This window comes from Schistocerca piceifrons, chromosome 5, assembly GCF_021461385.2.
Source record: "Schistocerca piceifrons isolate TAMUIC-IGC-003096 chromosome 5, iqSchPice1.1, whole genome shotgun sequence".
Taxonomy (NCBI): Eukaryota; Metazoa; Arthropoda; class Insecta; order Orthoptera; family Acrididae; genus Schistocerca; species Schistocerca piceifrons.
Genome location: NC_060142.1, coordinates 545,572,650 through 545,595,787, shown reverse-complemented (window position 1 = coordinate 545,595,787; position 23,138 = coordinate 545,572,650). Strand labels below are relative to the sequence as shown.

The following is a 23,138-nucleotide window of genomic DNA, read 5'->3' as shown; positions in this document are numbered from 1 at the left end:
AGACAAACTAAGGAATCAGTTATAAACTTTTAAAGCAGATCCAGTAAAACTTCATAAACTGTTTGCTGTAACTTACATTTCCAGTGATCCGTTTCATTGAAAATTTTGAATTATCTGCCATCTACTGGCACATTCAAGCATCAGCTACAGTACAATGTAAATTAGTATCAATATGACAAAGTAAGCAGCTGTATTAATTGAGGATGTTGCTAGCTTCATCATTGAACACCACAGACAAACTAAAATATGTACATGCATAGAAACAAATGTATATAAGAGCATTATTCTTAAACTAATGAAGGTTTATCATGATCATGCATATGTGCTACAGTAATCAGTAAGTATCTGCATTATTTCTCCATGAATTTACTGATACAACTTTTGTCACTTCAGGGGAAGCTAAATGGCATAAGGGAACCAAAAACAGTGCAGATTTCCGAAGAGAAACCAGTCGCTCAGCCACCAGATGCAAGAGACCAAGCTGATCAAGAATTCCACAATGGTAATGCCTCTTACATACATGGAAAATGAACAAATAAATCACATTTAAAATGTAATTAGAATACCATCATGTAAAAGAGAGCTAACATGATAAATGTTTTAATCAAACTGTACTTGAATAAATTACTGTCAGTGGAGAAGAACTTTTTTTCTGGATAATATGTGTTGAGTTGTTTTCCAGTAACAGTATCATTTCCATAAATCACTCATTGGAATACTTTGAAATTATAATGGACACTTTATTGCTTGTAAATTTAGGCACTGGCTACCAGCAAACTTTCTTTGTGTAAGGTTATAGGATATCCAGATGAGACAGCGTGCTATCATCAAACTTAAGTGGAGGAAGTTCTGGTAACATGAAATAAATAATGCAATTTTGTATGACTAGTTAATTTGTGTGGTGAAAACAATTCTGTTCACAACTCTATTGCCTATTTAGGCAATCAATGTTACTATTAAAACCTTTTCAAGTTTCCAGCTGCATAGTGTGGCAAGTACTAACTGGCATGGCTAGAAGTTCAAGATGTTATGAATTCATTCTGCCATGAAACCATGCATCTATAAATCAGTGTAAATTATTATAAACATGGTGTAGTGAACTAATGCTAATTCATGAAAGTGTTATTTGCTTATTTTTTTCTAACCAAATTTTACCCGTATTTTATTGCAGCTGTTGCTGACGATATTTTTGTTTCTTTCTAGGACCAAATCAGGTTCTTCCAGCAGATTCATATACAACAACAAGGCCAGACTGTAGGGTAAAGCTGAGATCCAAAGCAACTGGAATAGCTGCAAGAGAACCTATATCAGTACCTGGTTTACTGCACAGGGCTGTGGAGCTGTTTCCAGAACTCACAGCAATGGCCACAAGAAATGATGATGGAACATGGAATACTATTACATATGAGTATGTATATATGGTTAACGTTCATGCTTATCATCCATAAAAGGTGTCAACACTATCAAAATGTAGCAAATATACCTTTAACCTACTAATTTATCAGATAATAGAAAAAGTAAAGGCAGGTAATCACCTTATAGTGGCTACTTTGAGCTACATATCTACTTCTACATCCATTTTCTGGAAAACTTTATGAAGTGTATGGCAGAAGGTACTTTTCATAGTACAATGTTGTAGGGCTTCTTTGCAGTCTATTAGTGTATGGAGTTAGGAAAGAATGATTGCTTAAAAACCTCTATGTATGCTGCAAGTAGTCTAACCTTATCTTTGTGGATACTGAGAATGATACATAGGAGACTGCAGTATGTCTAGATTCCCTGCTTAATTCAGATTCTTCGACTTTGTCTAGTATACTTTTGCAGGACAGTTAGCATCTATCTCCAAACATCAACCTATACTGATTTTGATGCTCCCATCGGTCAGAAAGACCTGTGCCTATTCACGCTGTCCTTCTATGTACATGTCCAATATCCATCGTTAGTCATATATGATACGGGTCCCACACACCTCAGCAATATTCCTGGACAGATCATGCATGAATTTTGCAAGCAATCTCGATTGAAGACTGAAGCACTTTTTCTATATCCTATCAATGAACCTGATCTGTCACCTGATCTACCTATGGCTGAGCATTTTTTATCATTCTGTTTCATACCCCCATGAACAGATGCTCCCAAGCATTTGTCATGTTAGCTGATTCCAGTTGTGACTTGTGTGGAGGTCATAAGATAGTATGTTTCTATACTACATGAAGTGTACAATTTTACATTTCTGCCAATCTTTGAACCATTTTGAAATCTTATCGAGATCCGATTAAATATTTCTGTTGTTTTTTTGTATAGTATTTCATTATATATATATCCATATAATTTGCAAAAAGTCTAACATTGGGTAAATTTTGTGGGTCATTTTTCGTCATTGCTATCAATTAACGTGACCTGTGGTACCTTCCAACTACTGATCACATTCCTGACCTCTAGTGCTCTAGAGGGAGACTAACTCAGCTGTATATTCTGAACAAAATTTAACAGGAATTCTGTTGGACCCTGGAGTTTTGATCCATTCCAGCTTTTTTAAAACTGTTTCTGAGTGCCACTAATATCTATACTTGAGAGCCAAAGCATTATGACCATCTGTTTAATAGCACACTTGAAATGCAATAGCATATCGATTCTGTGTAATGTGTATTTGACAAGCCGTTCATAATATTCCAAAGGTATGTAGCATCTATGCACAAGTCCTGTAATATCAGTAAATGAAGGTCCAATGATTTGTGGGGGCAGAGCTGATGCATGATAGTATCCCAGATGTCTCCCATTGGGTTTTAATCAAGCAAATATGGTGGCCAAGACATCAATGTGATTCTGTCCTTGTGACACTGATAAGTTACCCTGCTGGAAGATTCCATCAATGTAAAGGAAGACATCAAGCATGAAGGAATGCATGTAGTCCACAATAAAGTCCATGTAGACCACAACTGTCAAAGTCCCATGGACACTCACATGAATATCCCACTTGTGGCATAGTACTGCCCCTGCTGGCCAGTGTCAGTGGTATCATATATGTTCCAAGCAGCTGCTTGTGTGGATGATGGTGTATCTGAACATGACTGTTGACCTGATGTACCATGAAATGTTATTTATCTGACCAGATGATGCATTTCCATTAATCCACAATTCAATCTTAATGATTCTATCCCCACTGCAGTTATAATTGATATTTTCACTAGGGCAAATGTTGCAGGGCCCCATGTTCAACAACGTGTACTGAACTGTTTGTTCTGAAGCACAACCGCCTCCACCAACACTATGTTCTGACATCAGGTTTGCCACAGATCAATGCCTATCCTGATTCATAGACTAGGGAAGCCTAAGAAAATGCATGGATGTCCAACACCTTGTCACCTACCTTCCATTTTTGCTCATGACAGTAGCAAACAAATAGCCATCCAATGTCACCATTTCTGAAATGCTCATTCCCACATACAGGGCCTTAACAACCTGCCCTATGTCAAAGTTGCTTAAGTCAGTAAACTACCCTGTTTGTTGCCCATATCATTGTTAGAATAATTCTGCATTCATCTTTGCTTATGTACCTTCTTATGCAAAACGACGAGGTGGCATTCAATCTCATGGTGGGCAGTGGTCATAATACTTTGTCTCGTCAGTGGTTAATATATACCTTCAGTGGTGTGGGAGTTAAACCGGGGCAGTACAGTTGGTTCTTGTTTGTAAGGGAACATTGATATGTGGAGTTCAGTATTTCTGCTTCGCTCCCACAAATTTCAGTTCCTGTTTCATCCGAGACTGTCTGATCAGTCATCACATACTTTCCTGCTACTGACAGCCTTTACATAATACCAGAATTTAATTGCTTTTCAGGAGAGCCCTTCTGATGAGATTCTGCTGTGGTAGTCATTGAAGACTTCACACATTTAACTCTTGACCACCAAACACTTAACAGTTAGCATCTTTCTGCCTATAGCCCTAAGTTCTATTTTGCATGTATTGTGCAGTTTCTTTACAGAAATTGTATACCATAGAGGTTTTCTCCCATCATAAACTGTTTCACACAGTGTGTGTGTATGTGTGTTGTGGTGTGTGTGTGTGTGTGTGTGTGTGTGTGTGTGTGTGTGTGTGTGTGTGTGTGTGTGTGTTAGAGAGATGGAGATCTGGAGATGTTAACCTTCCTACTCCTTTTAGGTGGCCTCTTTGGTTTGGTAATCAATGGTACTACAAATGTCTAATGGTTACTGATGTACAAATTCTCACAAAGCTCAGGTCTATTTGTTACCATTAAATTTAACACATCTCTATCACGAGCTGAATTCTGCACTCTATTAGTAATCAAAGGAAACATTTAATATTGTTTTACATGATGGCTTGTCATGCACTCCACTTACACAGCTACCCATGAGAGGGCCAGTGGGGGGGAGGGGGGTGGGGGAGACACAGCACTAACCCACAAGAGCTTATTTTGAGTTACTGCACATTATAAATTTCATTTAATTCAAACAGAAGAGTAGATAATCCATTCTACTGATACACAGGAAACTACTCATTACCAGTATGTGGTACATTCAAAGGAAGATTAGTGTTTAACATTCCCTGTACATTGAAGTCATAGAAGGATCAAATTATTAGACAGAGCACAAACTCGAATTAAGGAGGTATGGGGAAGGAAATCGACCATGCCCTTTCATAGGAACCATCTCAGAATTTGCCGTAAGCAAGTTAGGAAAATCATAGAAAACTTAATTTTGAACAGCTGAATGGGGATTAGAATGATCATCCTCCTGAATGCGAGTCCAGCATGCTAACCACTGCATCACCTGATTCAGTGGATGCATTAGAAAACACAACACATTACATCATCAGACTAATCTTTACTAAACTGAGAGTTAGGACTGTCTTACACCAACCATTTTAATTTTTCCAAATGTTTATTGGCTGAGTCAGGTCTCCTCCAATGATGAACGTGTGACTGGGAAACATATGTACTAGTTAGCCAAGGTTTTTTCTAAAGTTTTTTTTTAATTCTAGGGGTGTATCTTGTGGTCAATAGAAGGATCCAATTATTAGTTTATACTCACCCTTGATAATGATTCTTGCACAAAAGAAGTCTCACATGCAGCTTCAGTATTTGTCTTGGGGTTGGGGAACTGAGTTTCTTGTTTTACTGAATGCACCAACTCAAATTTCTCTTTAACTTTTTGTAATCGGCACAATGCAAGCAACTCTTTTTTTTAAGTGTGCTTTGAATACTTGTAGTTTGTTGTAAATACTCTAAGTAATTTAATAATTTCACCTGTGGGAGGGAGATTACTTTGGACCTTGTACAAGTACCCTGGGGTCTCCAACTATCGTTATCTACATGTACATCTATACAACGCAAACCACTGTGAAGAGCATGGCAGCAGGTACAGTCCAATTTCCAATTATTTATGCTTTCTCCCATTTCTTCAGGTAAGGATCATGGGAAGAATGATGGCTTAAATGCATCTGTGGTAGCTGTAATTAGTCTAATCTTATCTTTGTGATCACTATGGGAGTGATAGGTACAGGATTGTAATATATTCCTAGATTCATACCAGAAACTTTCTATATGTATTTTCATGGAATAGTTTGCACCTGTTTTCAAACGTCTGCCAATTCTATTCTTTCAGCATCTTTGTGACACTCCCATGATTCGAATAAACCTGTGGCCATTTGTGCTCCACTTCTTTGTTTCTGTTCAATATCCCTAGTTAGCCCTTTTTGGTATGGGTCCCACATACTTCAACAATATTCTAGGGTGGGCTTCATGAGTGTTTTGTATGCTGTCTCCTTTGCAGACTGATTGCATTTCCCAAGTACTCTACCAATGAATCCCGATCTGCCACCTGCTTTATCTATCACTGAGACTATGTGACCATTCCATTTTATATCCCTACAAATTGTTACACTCATGTGTTTTTAGGAGTTGATCAGTTCCAAGTGTGACTCACTAATATTATAGTCATTGGTTACTACCTTTTTTTTCATTTTGTGAAGTGCAAAATTTTACATCTCCCAAAATTTAAAGCAAGTTGCCACTCTTTGCATCACTTTGAAATCTTATTAAGATCTGACTGTGTAATTACATAGCTTCCTTTGCTGTAGATAACTGCATCATCGGAAAGAATCTGAGGTTACTACTAATATTGTCTGCATGGTCATTAATATAGAAGATGAACAACAGGGCCCCAAGACACATCCTTGGGGCACACCCAAGCTTAATTCTATATCTGATAACTCTCGATTCAAGATAACTTGTTGCACCCTTCCCACCAAAAGATCCTCAGTCTAGTCACAAATTTCACTTGAAACGCCATATGATCATACTTCTGATAATAATCTGGACTCATTTAATCTGGGATCACTTAATCTACAAAAAACCTTGCTTGCACCCAACACACATCAGCTACATGGATAACAGCCTTAAATGTAGGATACAATCCAGACCCATTTTGAGAGCGCCTACAGTTAGCAGTACTATTGTGCAAATCTAATAAGTCACAGCCTGGCTTGGCATTGAATCTTCTAAATCTCTGGTTGAAGCCTGACACATGACTTAGAATGTGGGGCCATTATCAGCCATGGGGCAATGCTGCATATTGTAATTGTCACTGAAATTCCATGAACAAGGCTAGTCTTCTGAACCTTCTCTGCCAGTCACTGTAATGATCCAAGTATTACCTCTGAGCCCAGAAGATGGGCATAGTTTGTTCTAGTTGTACTAAAATCTGCAGTTGGTTTCATTCTGACCAAACAGTGGCTTCCAGAATGCCTCTTCAACATCTCCCGGGAAGTATATATAAAACTGCACAAAGTGATCCTTCTTATCACTGCCATTACCATAAGTACTATTATTTGTCACACATTTGAAAGTAACTGCTGTTGTCTACCAGACATCAACTCCTCTACATATTCCTGACGTGCTGTTGACTGGAACAGTGACCAATAGAATCAGAAAATAGTATTTGCTTTAGTATGTAGTTGAATTTTATTTCTTCTAATACATATTCAGTTCAGTTCCAAGATGATCCTAAGTGTGCAGTCATTAGGTTCACTTACCCAAGTAGGTTTCTCAGATACCTTACAGCCACTATTACAAATTACCTGAATATCAAGCTCCAAATATTTAAATATGTCTGCTTGTGTCTGTATATGTGTGGATGGATATGTGTGTGTGTGCGAGTGTATACCCATCCTTTTTTCCCCCTAAGGCAAGTCTTTCCGCTCCCGGGATTGGAATGACTCCTTACCCTCTCCCTTAAAACCCACATCCTTTCATCTTTCCCTTTCCTTCCCTCTTTCCTGATGAGGCAACAGTTTGTTGCGAAAGCTTGAATTTTGTGTGTATGTTTGTGTTTGTTTGTGTGTCTGTCGACCTGCCAGCACTTTCATTTGGTAAGTCACATCATCTAATAGATAATTCATTAGCTTCAAACTATGTACCTGGTAACAGAAGGCACTATGCATTTTCTAGTGGCATGTCATTTCTAAAAATCATAAGTAGCAAAGATCCATGTAATTAAATAAGGGAAAATCCAGGATGGATTATAACAATATTATGAAAAAGAAAGTTGCTACTCACCATATAGTGGAGATGCTGAATAGGCACAACAAAAAGAGTATCACAAATAATGCTTTTGGCCAGTAAGGCCTTTGGCCTTCTCCAGCAACAGATGACACACACACAATGAAACTCTCTCTCTCTCCCTCTCTCTCTCTCTCTCTCTCTCACACACACACACACACACACACACACATACACACACACACACACACACACACACACACACACACATGACTTCAATCTCAGCAACTGAATCCATGTAATGATCCAAAGGGAACAGTATGAATATCATTCAGCAACTGCAACTTTTCATTGCTGCAATTTACAACTTGTTTTCTGTTACTGGCAAGTTTCTAGTGCCATAACACCACTCTTTATCTGATAATGTTTCATAGTTTACACAGTCAAATGCCATACCTGGATCAACTAGTGCACCTTCAAGATACGTTTGACGCAAAAGAGGTTTGCGGAAAAGAAATAACATTTTCAGCAGCTTTGACCATGACATTTCAGAACTGTAAGATACTGAGACTTGGTGAAGATGTTATTATTTAACAGAAATATTAAATGATTTTGGAAAAGATACAAACCAGAAAATTAGACAACAATTTTAAGTATATGGTTTGCCATTCTTTTTTAGTATGGGAATAACAACTGCCAGTTTTAGACATACTGGGAAATAACCACTGACAAAAAATCCTATTCATTAAAATGTAAAGATGAAGTGATATTAACCCATTGTATGAGGGTATTTCAAAAGTTCTACACACTGAAAGACAGAATTGAAGAAAATATAATCTATTTTATAAAACAACTTAACAGGTCTTCAATATAATCTCCATTCTTGCTTATAACAGCTTTCCAATGTTTTGGAAAATTCTGTATTCTGGACAGGGCATCTTCATTGCAGAGCTGTCTGATTGCTTGGGTCACCTCACTGTAAGCTTTATATATTGTATCAAAACTTTCTCCATAGAGTTGCTCCTTCAATTCGAGAAACAAATCAAAGCCTGGTTGCACTCATATCAGGACTATGGTGGTGGTGGTGGTGGTGGCAGGGGGGGGAGGGAGCGTGGTAGTGTTCCTCATTCATATTTGTCAAGTGTTTCTCATACTGATAGGGCAATATGTGGTTTTGTATTATCAAGGACAACAAGAACATGAGATGCAAGCATGACGGACCTTCTTTGACAAATTTTCTGGCACAAAATAGTTTGCAGAAACAGCTTGTGATAGGTGCCTGTTACAGACTTACCCTAGGGTGCTCTATTTACAGCTATGACTCCATTCAAGTCACATGAATAGATCATCATCAGTTTCACCTTTGGTTGCTGGTGGCAGAATTTTTTTGGGCATGGAGAGTTGGAACTTTCACATTATGATGACTGAAACTTCAGTTCTGGCTCAAAATCTTGTATACAGGTTTGATCAGGTGTGATAATCCTTTTCATAAAATGTTTTTCTTCAGTTCAATAACATGGATGTTCATCTGTCATCCTTCTGCAACCTGCTTTCCACTCTTCACCCAGATTATACAGAACTCATCTGGCAGCAACTTTTCTCATACTTAACTTTTCAGGTATGATTCTGTAAACTGAAGTGACAGACGTTCTGGCCTCATATGCAGTTTACTGATATGTTTTTTGCCAATTCTCTCTTGAAATGTCATTAACAGTGACCTGAGAGGTCTAGTCTGAAGCAGTTGATGACCTTCCACTTCTTGGATTGTCCTCAGTCCTTACCTGATCTTCATAAAAACAAGCAGACCGCAATGATAATGCACTACAATCCGCTACATTATTCCCATTCACTCTCTCAACGTGCTGTAAATTTCCGTTGGGTTCTTTCGATGTAGGGATTCAATTTTTATGTACGAATGCTGGTCACTATGTGTAATCTGACCTGACTCAGTTTCACCTTCCATTTTAAAACTAAATTACTCATTACACAGTCACACTAACCAGCAAACATATATATGACCATCACACCCAATGTCTCGCTCACAACTGACATGAATTTCAGCTTGATCATATCACTGTAATGGTCACCCATGAGCAGAGTGCAAGACTTTTCAAATGACTTTGAATGACAGACAGGCAGATTTAAAAGTAAACTGTTCATATTATTAAGCTACTGGACTAAGTCATAATTGTTGTGCTAGACGAAACTGCATTACAGCAACTACACACACAAATAAGTGCACACCTAAAGTGTAAATTACTTTAATGCAGAAACTGTTCTGAAGTTTCACACCCAATCCAAGCACAAGGCCAGAGCAGATTCAATACAGTGCAGAGAGGAGTCAAGTTAACACGCGAAAAAACAATAATACAGTGAGGCAGAGTGCACTCTGCTCTGGGATTATATCAGGTATTTACTGACAATATTAATGAACCATGTCTTTGTTATAGCACAGCCAAAAAATACTTTCATTTCTGCTGAACATTCATTAATGACATTCTACAACAAACCAGGCATCCACATGTTACCTGTTTTCTTTTCACATACAAACTGTGTTGTTATCAGGTTTGCCACAATATAAATCTCCATGTGGGTTTCATGTATGTGTCCTGAGTATTAGTTAATTCTTGTCCATCACACAAATTCCAGTTAATGGTGAAGATGTCCCATGTCATGCAAGAAATTTTGCACAGTTGTTGGCTTCCGTAACACTCCCCTAGCATAATTGTGTACTACTGAAGTTAGATTTGTTTGCACACACACAAAACATATACCAATATTGATTAATTAATTTATTTATTCACTCTGTCCAACAGGACCACAAAATATGTTCAACAATGTAGAACAAGTGAAGATATACTTAACAAAGTAAAATAGCTGTTAGGTAGTGTATTAATAATGAACTTTGGTCAACTGCCATAAACAGATTCTGTTAAGTGAAGTTGAACATAATAAAATCAGCAATAAAACTACTATTTTGGGAGAAAAATATTGCAGCTTCCTCAGTGACATTAAATGTCTGCTTTTTATCTCTTATTGCTGGCTAAATAGCTACATGACCACATTGATATTTATTGTATAACAACATTTACCTTTTTGCCATAAGAACAAAGGCAGGCTTACAATGAACATTGTTACTGTCCCACAGTAATAGGAATCCTCACCTCTTTAATCTGAATAGTTAGATCATTTGTAGGAGTGCTAAGAAGATATATTTTTAATATTTTTTAGTACTGTAGCTTCTCAATTTTTGCATTATGTTTGATTGACATTTACTGATGCCCTTTACACAAAATTACGAGGAATAAAAAATTAGCCATTAAATAATTAGTATATGAGTAAAGCAAAAAGCAATTTTGATCTTCAAATGAGCAAAATACAGTAGATTTAGTTGAGAGCAGTAAAAATAAAGTAACCGTACTGTGTCACATGTGTCTGGAAAGCTCTCCGAAAAAGATGCGTGGGCTTCCAATTAAAAGTTTGCTTGTCATTTTGAAAATGAATAGGTTTGTTTTACAAATGATTTTATTTTCTGTTACAGAGACTACGAATTTTATGTACGGTCTTGTGCCAAAGCATTCATCAAACTTGGTCTAGAAAGGCATCATTCTGTTTGTATTCTTGGATTCAATTCACCAGAATGGTTCATTGCTGATTTGGCTGCAATATATGCTGGGTATGTACAGTATAGTACAATAGAATAGAGTAGAGTTTTATTGGTCCTGGTAATAATATAGTACACAAATAGTACATTCTGATGTAGGACAAGTGAATGTATAACAAAATATAATATTAAATTTGCATTAATTTCATTATTTCTACATTAAATGATCACTGAGTTACAATATGCAGAGCAAATATTGTACAAAAATAAGGAGAAGATATTTTAAAGCAGAAAGAGCATGTACTGTGCTGGCAGATTAATATTTGTATTACAGCAATATTTACATGTAAAACATTAAAGTTTTAGCAACATTTATATGATACATCACTAAGGCAAAGACACAAATCATTAGTGAACTTCCTGAAAGAACACATGGAGGCTATAGAAGCAGTGATAAGTCAAATATGACTTAGCAGTTGATTTGAAATTAGCCAGGCTATTTATTGCTTTAATTTGTGGGGTAAGTTTATTATAAATAACTTCCCCATAATACAGGGTTCCTTTTTTATTCAGGGTGGTGTTGGTGGGGTCTAAATGAAAGTTTCCTTCATGTCTGGTGTCATTGGAGTCAAAATTTCATTTTTCTGGAAGAGAGTGGGATTTTACATTGTGTATCTTTTCACAAACAAGGTTGTCTCACACACACACATATATATACATGGAAGTTGGAGGATTTATAGCTTTTTAAGGAGTGGTCTACAGGTTTTTTTCCATTTTACACCTCCCATTATTCTTATAATTCTTTTTTGTAGCCTAAAGAACTTTTGGCTAAGGGAAGAGTTACCCCAGAAAATAACTCCATATTTCAGTTGTGAGTATATATAGGCATAATACAGAGTTTACAGAAAATCTTTGTTGCAGCATCTCTGAAATATTCTCATTAAGTAGCATGTAGTGCTTAATTTCTTACAGACATTTTAAAGAGAATAAATGCTTTTGTTGTAGCTTAGTTACTGTTTCAATATACTATGTGTGTAGTTGTTAGTAGAGGTTGAAAGGGCACAGTAAGTGAGTTGCAAACTGTCATAAATATAGTTTTTAAAATAGTTGGGCAGTCGATAGCCACACAAAGAAGTAGATGTAGTTTTAATGTTACTCATAATATCCTGGCTACTGCTCAGCATTTCCTCTAAGTTGCAAATAGTTGTTACTTCTCACACAATTTTTTATTATACAGGTGTGATTGTATTATCAATTGTCATATTAATTTGATAACAAGAGAGTGAACAGCATCATTACAAACAAGAACTTTACTGCAGACTTAGCATACTAATTCCCTGATAATTACATGGGCACTATAACACTCATGAGCAATTGAATTAGACACCACATCCAACTAGTAATGTGCAGCACCTGCTTTCATAGTGATGTAATATAGCATGGACTCAGCAACACCTTAAATGTATTGGAGAGCTATCCTGATCAATGAATGCACAACCAATGTCCACAACTTGTGGAGATTGATCAGAGGTGTGCACGTATTGCTTGACTGTGTTCCAAATATGCTCAACTGGAATAAGGTCAGGCAACTTTTGGTGGTGGGATGGGAACAGGACACACTTGCACCCTCACATTGATGGAGTGCTCCTCAAACCATTTTGACACTATTTTGGTCTTATGGGTGTTGCACTGTCTTGCTGAAGCTAAAGATCAGCCATGGTGTGCTGAAAGAAAACAAATGGATGTACTTGAATGGATAGTAGATAGCAGTACAGCTCCTGAATAATACATGATGGCAGACATACCAAGGACCCCATTTCATCCAATGTAAATATCTCCAGCACAAGAATACCTTCATCTGCTTGACTGGTGCTCAGTTGGCAAGTGGGATGCATTGCCTCAAGGGATGTAACTTGCCATTGATGCCTACCTACTTGTGTAACTCATCAATCCAGATGACCTTTCTGTGTACTTCAAGCAGCCAATGTTCAGTAAACTAGATAAAAGATCAGTAGCACATCGCAGAAGGAACTCTGGTTCAAGTTTAAAATAATAGCTAGACAGATATGTATCCAGTAGAACAGTTCATAATGAGGGTAATATCCATGGTATACAGTCACTGTAAACAAACTTCTAAAGAAACAGAGATTACTGCATCATAGGTGTAAAACAAGGCATAGGGCAGCAGATAGAGAGATGCTGAATGAAAAGCATTTGGCTGTCAAGAGAGCATTGTGTAATACCTTCATTGACTACTGTAGCAGAATGTTGTCAAATAATGTTTCATAGAACCCAAAGAATTTCTGGTCATATGTAAAGATAAAAGATCAGTAGTGTCATATCTCAATGAGGAACTCGAAACTTTCAGCACAGCACAGGGGCATGCAGAGGAACTCTGGCTCAACTTTAAAATAATAGCTGACCTTACACTGGACAGATATGTATCTAGTAGAACAGTTCATAATGAGGGGAACATCCATGGTATGCAGTTGCTGTAAAGAAACTTCTAAAGAAACAGAGATTACTGCACCAAAATTAGCATCCAGTCTCTAGTGAAAGGGACAGAAACTGAAACTGGGCAAAGCAAAATAGAAAAGCAAAAGCTGAAATGCTTAACTCCATTTTCAAATGTTCCTTTACAAAGGATCATCTGGGAGAATTGCCCCAATTTAATCCTCATACTACTGAAAAGATGAATGAAGTAAGTATTAATGTCACAGTGGTGTTGAAAAACAGCGGAAATCATTAAAATTGAACAAAGCTCTAGGCCCCAAGGGAAGGGCAGCACAAACGGTCACAGGTTTGTTTAATCTGTGGGAGAGTGTTACAGAAATACTGAAAGAACTGAACCAGAAGACTCTTGAAGATAGATGTAAATTATCCTGAGAAAGTCTATTGACAAAGTTTCAAGAACCAACTTTAAATGATTATTCTAGGAATACACTACAACCACCTACATATAACTCGCATAAGGATTGTGAGGATAATATTAGAATAATTACTGCATGCACAGAGGCAATGAGACAGTCATTCTTCCTGCTCTCCATATGTGAATGGAACAGGAGGAAACCCTAATAACTGGTACAATGGAATGTACCCTCTGCCATGTCTTTATGGTGGTTTGCCGAGTAGATGTAGATATAGATTTAGCTGTGCTGTAGATTTATTTACAGTTGCTTGCAGCTGACTTGAGGTGTTTCCTGTAATAAGGATGCTTGTGTCATTTGCAAAAAAAAGTATTTTAGTGCAGTGCCTTTACTTCCATATGCTTAGAGCTTGTCCAACAGTACGTTGCAGTCCAGTATGTTGAAGGCTTTACTTAAGTCTAGAGAAATGCCAGTGGCAATTTGTTTTTTGTCCGTTGTTTTCAGGGCATTGTTTATAAAATCATAGATGGCACTAGTTGTTGATTTATTTTTCCTGAATTCATGCTGAGTGTCAGTAACCATTTTGTTTTCCTCTACAAATTTCATTAACCTATTATACATTACCTTTCCTATGATTTTACTAAAGCCTGATAACAAGGCATTTTCTTACGAACAAGGACAAAATTATCAATTTTTGAACAGTCTGGAAATATGACTGTCAGAAAAGATGATTGGACTATGTCTGAAAGTTGTAGTGAAATGTTTATATTACATTGCTTTATTATGCAATCAGAATACCATAAACTCCTGAAAATATTTTCTTAAGAGTTGATGCAACATGGATGATTACATCTGAAATTGTTCCATAAACACAGATTGAAGAGGGACATGACTGCACTTTTTTCTGTTTCTTTGTAGTATCTGTTCTACTACTGACTATTAAATTATTTTTGATATCTGCATAGCAATGGCTGAAAAGATTTGTGATGTGTTGGGAATTAGTTAGACTCTTGTTCTCATGATTGTCATATTTTCTATTTTTGGGGACACTTTATTTGCTTCCTTCTTTCTTACTTTCCATACTGCTTGGCTTTTATTTGCTGATCCATACTGCTTTGCTTTTATTTGTTGACTCTGTTATGAACTTATCATTGGCCATTTCTTTCCTGACATATCACTCATTTGCAGATTGGAATGTATTTTCTGAATGTAACTGTTCAGAAGTTGGGGTATGTTACTATTTTTCCTTTATCTGAGTAAGTCTCTTTTTCTTGACTTGAGATTTTGGTACCTGTTGTTATCCACCTATTTGATTTCGAAATTGTGCCTCATATTACTTGTGTTTTGAAAGGGAATGCAATATCAAAGTAATCACTGAAGATGCTAGAGAATTTCTTGAACTTTTTGTTGGCTCATCTAATTGCAAGACTTCTTCCCACCTTTCTCCTGATGATAGGATATTGAAAGTTTCTGTATTATGTATATTGAAACTTCTTGCTGCTACAGTTCTTTTGTAGTTCTGGTTGGATAGCAAGTAGCACTCAAGATTAACAACTTGAGTTTCATGATCATGATTATACATTTTGCAGCATATAATGCACTATTACAAATTGCCTTATTGAGCTCACCAACAGAAGAGAGACTGCATGACACTTCATGTTCGTATATCACTAAAACTCAAAATAACTTGAAAAATCTTCTCTCACATAGGTTAGTTACAGTTCTCATCCTACAGGCCCTTAGTAAGGATATTTTCGTTTAAATGGATCTTGGATGTGCTTTGAAGTTATCGTATTAAGTCCTAATAAAACTGCATTAAACCAGATATTGGTCATATCACTCCATAAACATATGTGCATTTATTTCTACTCATTTCTTCAAATGCGTTTGATCTACTTGTATTGCCTCTAGTAACTGGAATGCTTTTTATGTCTGATTAACAGGAACTTAAGTAACTAAAATAAAACTATTTGTGCTTGTTGTTACAGGGGAATTGCTGCTGGAATTTACACAACGAACTCACCAGAAGCTTGCCTGCACTGTGCCATCAACAGCCGGGCAAATATATTTGTAGTACAGGACAAGAAACAACTTGACAAAGTGCTGCAGATACGGTCCCAAATACCACACCTTAAAGCAATTGTGCAGTATGAAGGAAAGCCAGAGGAGGAGGGAGTGCTGAGTGTAAGTTTATGTAATACAACAAAGTAAACAACTATTATACAACAAAACAACCACATTGTCCTCAATATAAGCTACAACCTTAATTATGATTGGGGAAAAATAGAGAGAAAATCAGTGAAGAAAATTTTATGTCAAATTCATTACTCATTTATGAAAACTGTGATACAATCACTATTAATCACAATTTTATGCTGTATTGTAGGTATATTGCACAGAAATACCAACCTTCTAATCACTGTCCTCACTGATGTCACTGTTAATTTCTTTACTGGCAATTGCTTGTCAGAGTCAGAATTTTTATTACTTTCTTTCTAAAGGGTCCTCATTACCATCCAGGGCATTGGACACACAGCACAACACACCATGAAGAGAAAATTCACTCACACGTAAGGCCAGCTGATGGCTTTATGATGTCTTTCTGTAAGTCTGTCGAAATAGTACTTTCAGATACATGTATATGACAACATCAGGTACCTGTGATATTGTTGCTTCATTCCAAACTGACAAACTAGTGCAACAGACAGTTGACATTTCTATGGTGGGAAAATATATGGGATTTGTAGGATCATCCAAATAAATCACACCGTAATTTTGGCAAAATAATGGTGAAAAAGTGCAGCTTATATTTGGGCTGTTGTGGTACTTTTGTCCAACAGAATGAATGAATGATGTAACATTCTTGATTTTATGGCATAGTTGTTTTCAACATACAGTAGTTCCAATATAGGTCAACAAACAGTCTTGGTGTGTGTGACAAATAAATTTGCGTCCACAAATATCTTTACATGTAGATACAGATATAAGCCAGAGCGTGCCATCCTGGTGATTGCAATTGTTCTTTCAATAATTTGTACTTAAAATTCTCCAGTTTTCCCCAAGCCAAAGCACCTTTGAGTGCAAATATACTGTCCTGATGAAAGCTGATTTTTTGTCATTTGGAACAGTGGCCTCTTCTCACAGATCTTCTCTTTCTGTGGTTCTAGATGACTTGTGCAGTAGACCTACACAGCAGTTACCATTTTAACTTTAGAAGGTAACCAATAAGAAGAATTCCTCATGCATCCCAGAAAACACATAGCATAATCAAACTTCCTGGCAGGTTAAAATTGTGTGTCAGACAGAGACTTGAACTCGGGAATCAAATGAGCTACCCATACATGACTTACGACCAGCTAGCTTTGCAAGAGAACTTTTGTAAAATTTGGAAGGTAGGAGATGAGGTAATGGCAGAAGTAAAGCTGTGAGAATGGGTCGTGAGTCATGCTTAGGTAGCTCAGCTGGTAGAACACTTGCCCACAGTAGGCAAAAGTCCAAAGTGAGTTTCAGTCTGGCACGCAGTTTTAATCTGCCACGAAGTTTAATATCAGTGTGCAGCTCCACTGCAGAGTGGCAATTTCATTCTGGAAACATCCCCCAGGCTATGGTTAAGCCAGGTTTCCACAATATCCTTTCTTCCAGAAGTGCTAGTCCTGTAAGTTTTGCAGGAGAACTTTTGTGAGGTTTGAAAGGTAGGAGACGAGGTACTGGCAGCAGTAAAGCTGTGAGGGTGGTTCATAATTCACTCTTGGGTAGCTCAGATGGTAGAGAACTTGCCTGCAAAGGGCAAAGGTCCTGAGTTTGAGTCTCAGTCTGGTTCACATTTTAATCTGCCAGGAAGTTTCATATCAGTGCACACTCCGGTGCAGAGTAAAAATTTTGTTTTTGAGAACATGCCACACACTTTCCAGCGCTCTGAATCAACTTCATTCCAGCTACTGCTTTGGTTTCTGTGGTGTTGTTTCATTTCTCTCCTGAAGTAATGGACTCACAATCGATCCACAATAACAAGTCAATGCACAAAATCTATTGAATCCTTTTCAAACTGTCACAACACTACCAAGAAATTTGTTTTCACCATAATGTTTTGACAGCATCTTGAAAAGAAATTTTCTTGTAATTAATTATACATGTATTATGAACCATACCCTTTCTTATGGAAAGGGCTACGTGTGTTAGCTAGTTCATAAGCCTGTAGTCACTAATTATCTAATACCTCTCATTATTTTCATCTGTGGTTGAAGTTATCAGATATGAACCATACTCAGGAGAAGAATGACATGAAAATGAGAGAGCAGGCTCTCTGTATAAACCTCCATCAACTTTGGATGTCCTTTCATTGGTGAGAACAACTCGCAATGTAGAATTTAATGGCAGCATGCTATTGCAGTTAATTATCTTGAACAAAAAACACACAACCTGGCTGCTTTAAAAAGTAGCAGAAATAAATATCAAGTTAGCACTTGAATTCCATTGTACAACACACAGCAACACAATAAAAACAACATACCATATCTATACCAAGCTGTGAAGTTCTCTCAATTCTCACTATCCCCATACATCCTTTATATTGTAACAAAATAAAATGCTACAACAAGCTCATTTTTATAATCATAACTGTGACACTTAACCAGTTCATCTCTCATTTATGTTTATAAGCAAATGTTATATTTCTTTTCAGTGGGATGATGTTATTACACTAGGCAATGCAGAAGATGATGTTGAGTTAGATAAAATTTTATCGACTTTGGCTGTTAATGAATGCTGTACCTTGATATACACGGTAAGTGTAATTATAATTCATCACTTATGTCTTATTCTTGAAAGAATTACTGACCAAACACATACTGTCTGTTATGCAACCCTCAGATTTAAAAAAAATCCAGTACACCAGTGAACAAATTGTATATTAGATAGCAAAAACACAAGCAACAGAATGTTCTTAATAAAGAGGCAACTAATTAAGGCAATTGGCACTCTGGTGCTATGTTACAAGGGAGACTGGGCCTCTAATTATTTGTGAACAACAAACACTGCTTATCAAATAATTCAAATTACGGCAAAATCCATATAGTTTGAAGGAAGTTTAAACTGCACTGAAACATTATACAACAAAAAAATACTTCTGTTCCCTCATGGGCCTCAATTAAATATTAAAAAATGTGCCATTATTCTTCATGCATGTAGGAAACTGTTACTTTTTTGACAGAACTCTGATATAAATATCAAGCAAACCATATTAAAAAGTCAGCTATTTACCACAAATGGGAGGAAAATAGCAACATTTTTCTTTTGAAATAGTGACTTTGTTACTACTTTCATTATGCTTACAAATAACATATGCAGGTACAAATACAATATACCAGTTTAACAGATGTTATAGGCTACTGAAGTAATTTAAAGTTAATGCTCTGTGTGCTATTTTGAGTCTCCCTATTCAAAAAATATCACTGCATCAAACAGTTAATGTATGTGTATGAGTATTTTCAGTGTTCTATATTTTTTTAAGTAGTTGTGTGTAGCTGCAGCTGTTTAAGTACTTGTAGATAATGCAATAATCAGTCACATCCTGAAAAACATCTGACTGGATAATTCACAGAAAATTATTTTAAACCATAGCAAAGACAGCAGAATATATTATAGAAGTGAATCCTTTTACAGGTATAGCTGCTGTTTCTGCAAAAGGCCACTGTTACCATGTAAGTGCAGATAGCAGTGCTAACAAAGCAAATCGCTACCCTCCAAGTGAAGTGAGCCTTCATCTCTTAAAATGACAATCTTTTATGGGCAGGGGCTGATATCACCAAATATTTGGAGCAAAAGTCTTCCAATATCATCCACCACGTGGCATTACAACCACAAATGTAAATTGGTAGTGGCAGTGGTTGGTCTCTAGGAAGAAAGCTGTTAACTTTTCTTAACAAAACACATGACAGTAACAGTCCCTCAGGTATGCAGGTGCCACATGTCTGTCTATACTTCCACCTTTCCACCTTACTCACACAATGTGAAGCTGATATCAAACATCTGCATGATACAAATAGATCTTCTATCAGAACCTACATTTGTCAGTTAATTTTGATATGAATTTGTATGACGATTCACTGCTGTTGGTGTTGTTAATCTAATCATCAAAGGAAGTGAAGTTAAACATTAACAGATAGAAACAGCTGATAAAGTTGAGTCAATTATTAATTCATGTTATTGTCATTGTTGTCACTGGGCTCTTCAGTTTGAAACCTGGTTAGATGAAGTTCTCTATGCTGGTCTATCATATGCAAGCCTCTTCATCTCTGTATAACTAGTGCAACACACATCCATTTCAACCTGCTTACTGTATTCATCCCTTGGTCTCCCTCTATAATTTTTACCTCCCACACTTCCCTCCCTTATTAAATTGATGATTTATTGATGCCTCTGGATATGTCTTACCAACAAATCCCTTCTTTTAGTCTAGTTGTGCCATAAATTTCAATTTTCCCCAATGTGATTCAGTAACTCCTCATTAGTTACTCAATCAACCCATTCAAGGCTACTCTACAGACAAATAATTCATTAAACATGTGTAACTAAGGTAAAACGCCAAACACTATAATTAGCAGCACTTGATTGTTTCCTATTTCTGGTTTCTTTAACCTTAGATGAATGGGCAGAAATAAATACATAAAGTAACAAAAAGAGATGGGATGGGTCCGACAGTCCTAATGTTTCATTTACATTCCAGAACAAGCAAGACAAAAATTTTCAACATCAGTGTCAAATATACTTGTTATATTGTTTATTAGTATTTAAATTTACCATACATTTCTTTAAGAATGAGGTCATATTCCTCTGAAAGTCAAATTATTCAGTGTATAAAACATACTTGAACTGTTAAAACCATTTTCTTGGATTTCTAAAAGTTCACATCCTTACATGTTATGAATTTAGGATTGTCACACATAGTATTATACAATTTAGTGCACAGTATGATCTCATAAAAAGTAATTGTCACTTGTTATTTCCTTCTCAATAGTAATCCCAGATAGATGTGCTGCCAGCTGGTGGATGTTCCTTGGGAAATGCTTCTGGCAAGCTTTCTGTGCACTGTGTGGTTCCAAACACAGTTGTTTGAGAAATAGCTTTCTTGAAATATCCAGTCCTGTGTTTGCTTTGTATGCTACAAATGCATTTTTAGCAGCAATGTTCAAAATGGCGTTAAATGTGTGCAATGACCAGCATGTTGTTTGCTTTTCAACATTATATTGTGAACACATTTCATCAACCACATTCACTGCTCTCTTTGTTGAGTTACAGAACATAATAATCTCTGGCTTCTTCAAAGTACCTGTTTCGTTACCAATTTTATTGAGTGTATGCATTGATGACAGCAAAATTAAACCTTTGGCACAAATGGCACCAATGCGAAATTGTCACTAAATCTGAATACGTATCAATGTATTTCCCTTTTTGTGTGTGGTAACAAATGCAAAGGATTTTTATTTCTGTGCACTATTCAAAAGAGTGTAAGCTGAGAACAGAGAGAGTGGAATATTTCCTGAATGGTTGAAATATGCTGAAGTTAAGTCACTGTTTAAGAAGGGAGATAAGGAAACAGCATCAAATTTCCGTCCAATTTCACTTTTGCCAGCATTCTCAAATATTTTAGAAAAGGTAATGTACAATTGGCTTTATAACCACTTTATCACAAATAACATACTGTCAAATCACAGTTTGGATTTCTAAAGGGTTCTGATATTGAGAAGGCTATCTACACTTACAGTGAATGTTGTGTCGGTAGCTGGGCCGACACCGTGAAGTGGAGATGGCTGAAAATGCACGCTAGACTAACGCAGGCGGGCGTGATGTACTGGAACAGGATACGTAATTAATGTTAGGAAGAAAAGTACGGAGCAGGATTAATACTTATCTTTAATATCATTGTGGTACATCGATCTTGACGATACACAGGAGACTTTAAGTTCAATCACTGTATGGCTAATGGCGCCTTGCTAGTTCGTAGCCATTAACTTAGCTGATGGCTATTCTGTCTCTCGGCTAATGAGAGAGAAAGGCTTCGTACATCTGGTCGGTAGCTAGGTTCTCGTACAACTGGTCGGTAGCTAGGTTCTCGTACAACTGGGGCGAGTGCTCTCTCGTATCACGAGACCTGCCTTGGTGGTGGCGCTAGGTCTGCGATTACACAGTGGCGACACGCGGGTCCGACATGTACTAAATGGACCGCGGCCGATTTAAGCTACCACCTAGCAAGTGTGGTGTCTGGCGGTGACACCACATTCCTCCCCCGCAAATCGGCGAACGGTCGTGTGATAAGGCTTCTGCCCGCCGTGGGGAGGACCACATGTTGACGTATGCGATGAGGTGGGGAGCCTAACAACAGGCGAGGCTGTGCCACCCGCACCCGGCCATCCGGTCCGAGGGGAGCTAGGAAACGCCTGAAAAACTAGTCCAGGGTGCACGTCAACATGCGGTGCATGCGCCCGTAAAGAGACAGGAGGTACCGAAGGGTCGACCTCCATTGCGTCGGGGTAGCCGACGCGCGATGACGTCATGTGGTCCGGAGCGGGCGGGAGTTCCATGGCGGAGGACAGCTGGTCACGGGCAGCGATCGGCGGCGCGTGACCCTGGGAGGCGCTGGGCGGCTGCAGCGAAGCGTCTAATGCGGGCGACGCCGGCGGGAGAACAAGCGGCGGCGGCGGCGGCTGCTGCTGCTGCGGCGGCGGCGGCGCGTCGCCATCGGGCAAAATGGAAGGCATCGGCGGTAACACCTGGGGATGAGGCGAGCCAGTAGATGGGTCCCCAGGGCGCTGACCGGACGGCACCGTCGCTGAAAGCAGACGGGGAGCGGCAGAACCCGAGCGACGACAGAGGCGCAGCTGATTGAGATGCCGACGCACCTCACCAGAGGCCCCCAAAACCAAATACATCGCGCGGCCGAGGCAGCGAAGAATGCGCCCTGCGAGCCAACGCCGTGAACCGCGATAGTTGCGATAAAATACAACGTCGCCTGGAGCAAAAGCAGGAGTCTGCCGCCGCACAGGAACCTGATGCGGCGGATGCAGCAAAGACATCAAGGTGCGATGAGGACGACCGTGGAGCAACTCAGCCGGCGAGCGACCATCTCGGGGCTGAGAGCGATACGAAG

At 38.0% G+C, this 23,138-nt stretch overlaps 1 protein-coding gene across 1 annotated transcript in view; it reads left to right on the top strand.

Moving 5' to 3' along the window:
* Positions 1-23,138, top strand: part of LOC124797936 (very long-chain-fatty-acid--CoA ligase bubblegum) — a 177,838-nt gene that overhangs the window by 114,165 nt on the left and 40,535 nt on the right. The window contains exons 3-7 of the mRNA XM_047261073.1: positions 394-502; positions 1,204-1,408; positions 11,064-11,198; positions 15,982-16,177; positions 18,675-18,776. Of these exons, the coding sequence (XP_047117029.1) occupies positions 394-502; positions 1,204-1,408; positions 11,064-11,198; positions 15,982-16,177; positions 18,675-18,776 (747 nt within the window). The remainder of the gene's footprint in view (positions 1-393; positions 503-1,203; positions 1,409-11,063; positions 11,199-15,981; positions 16,178-18,674; positions 18,777-23,138) is intronic.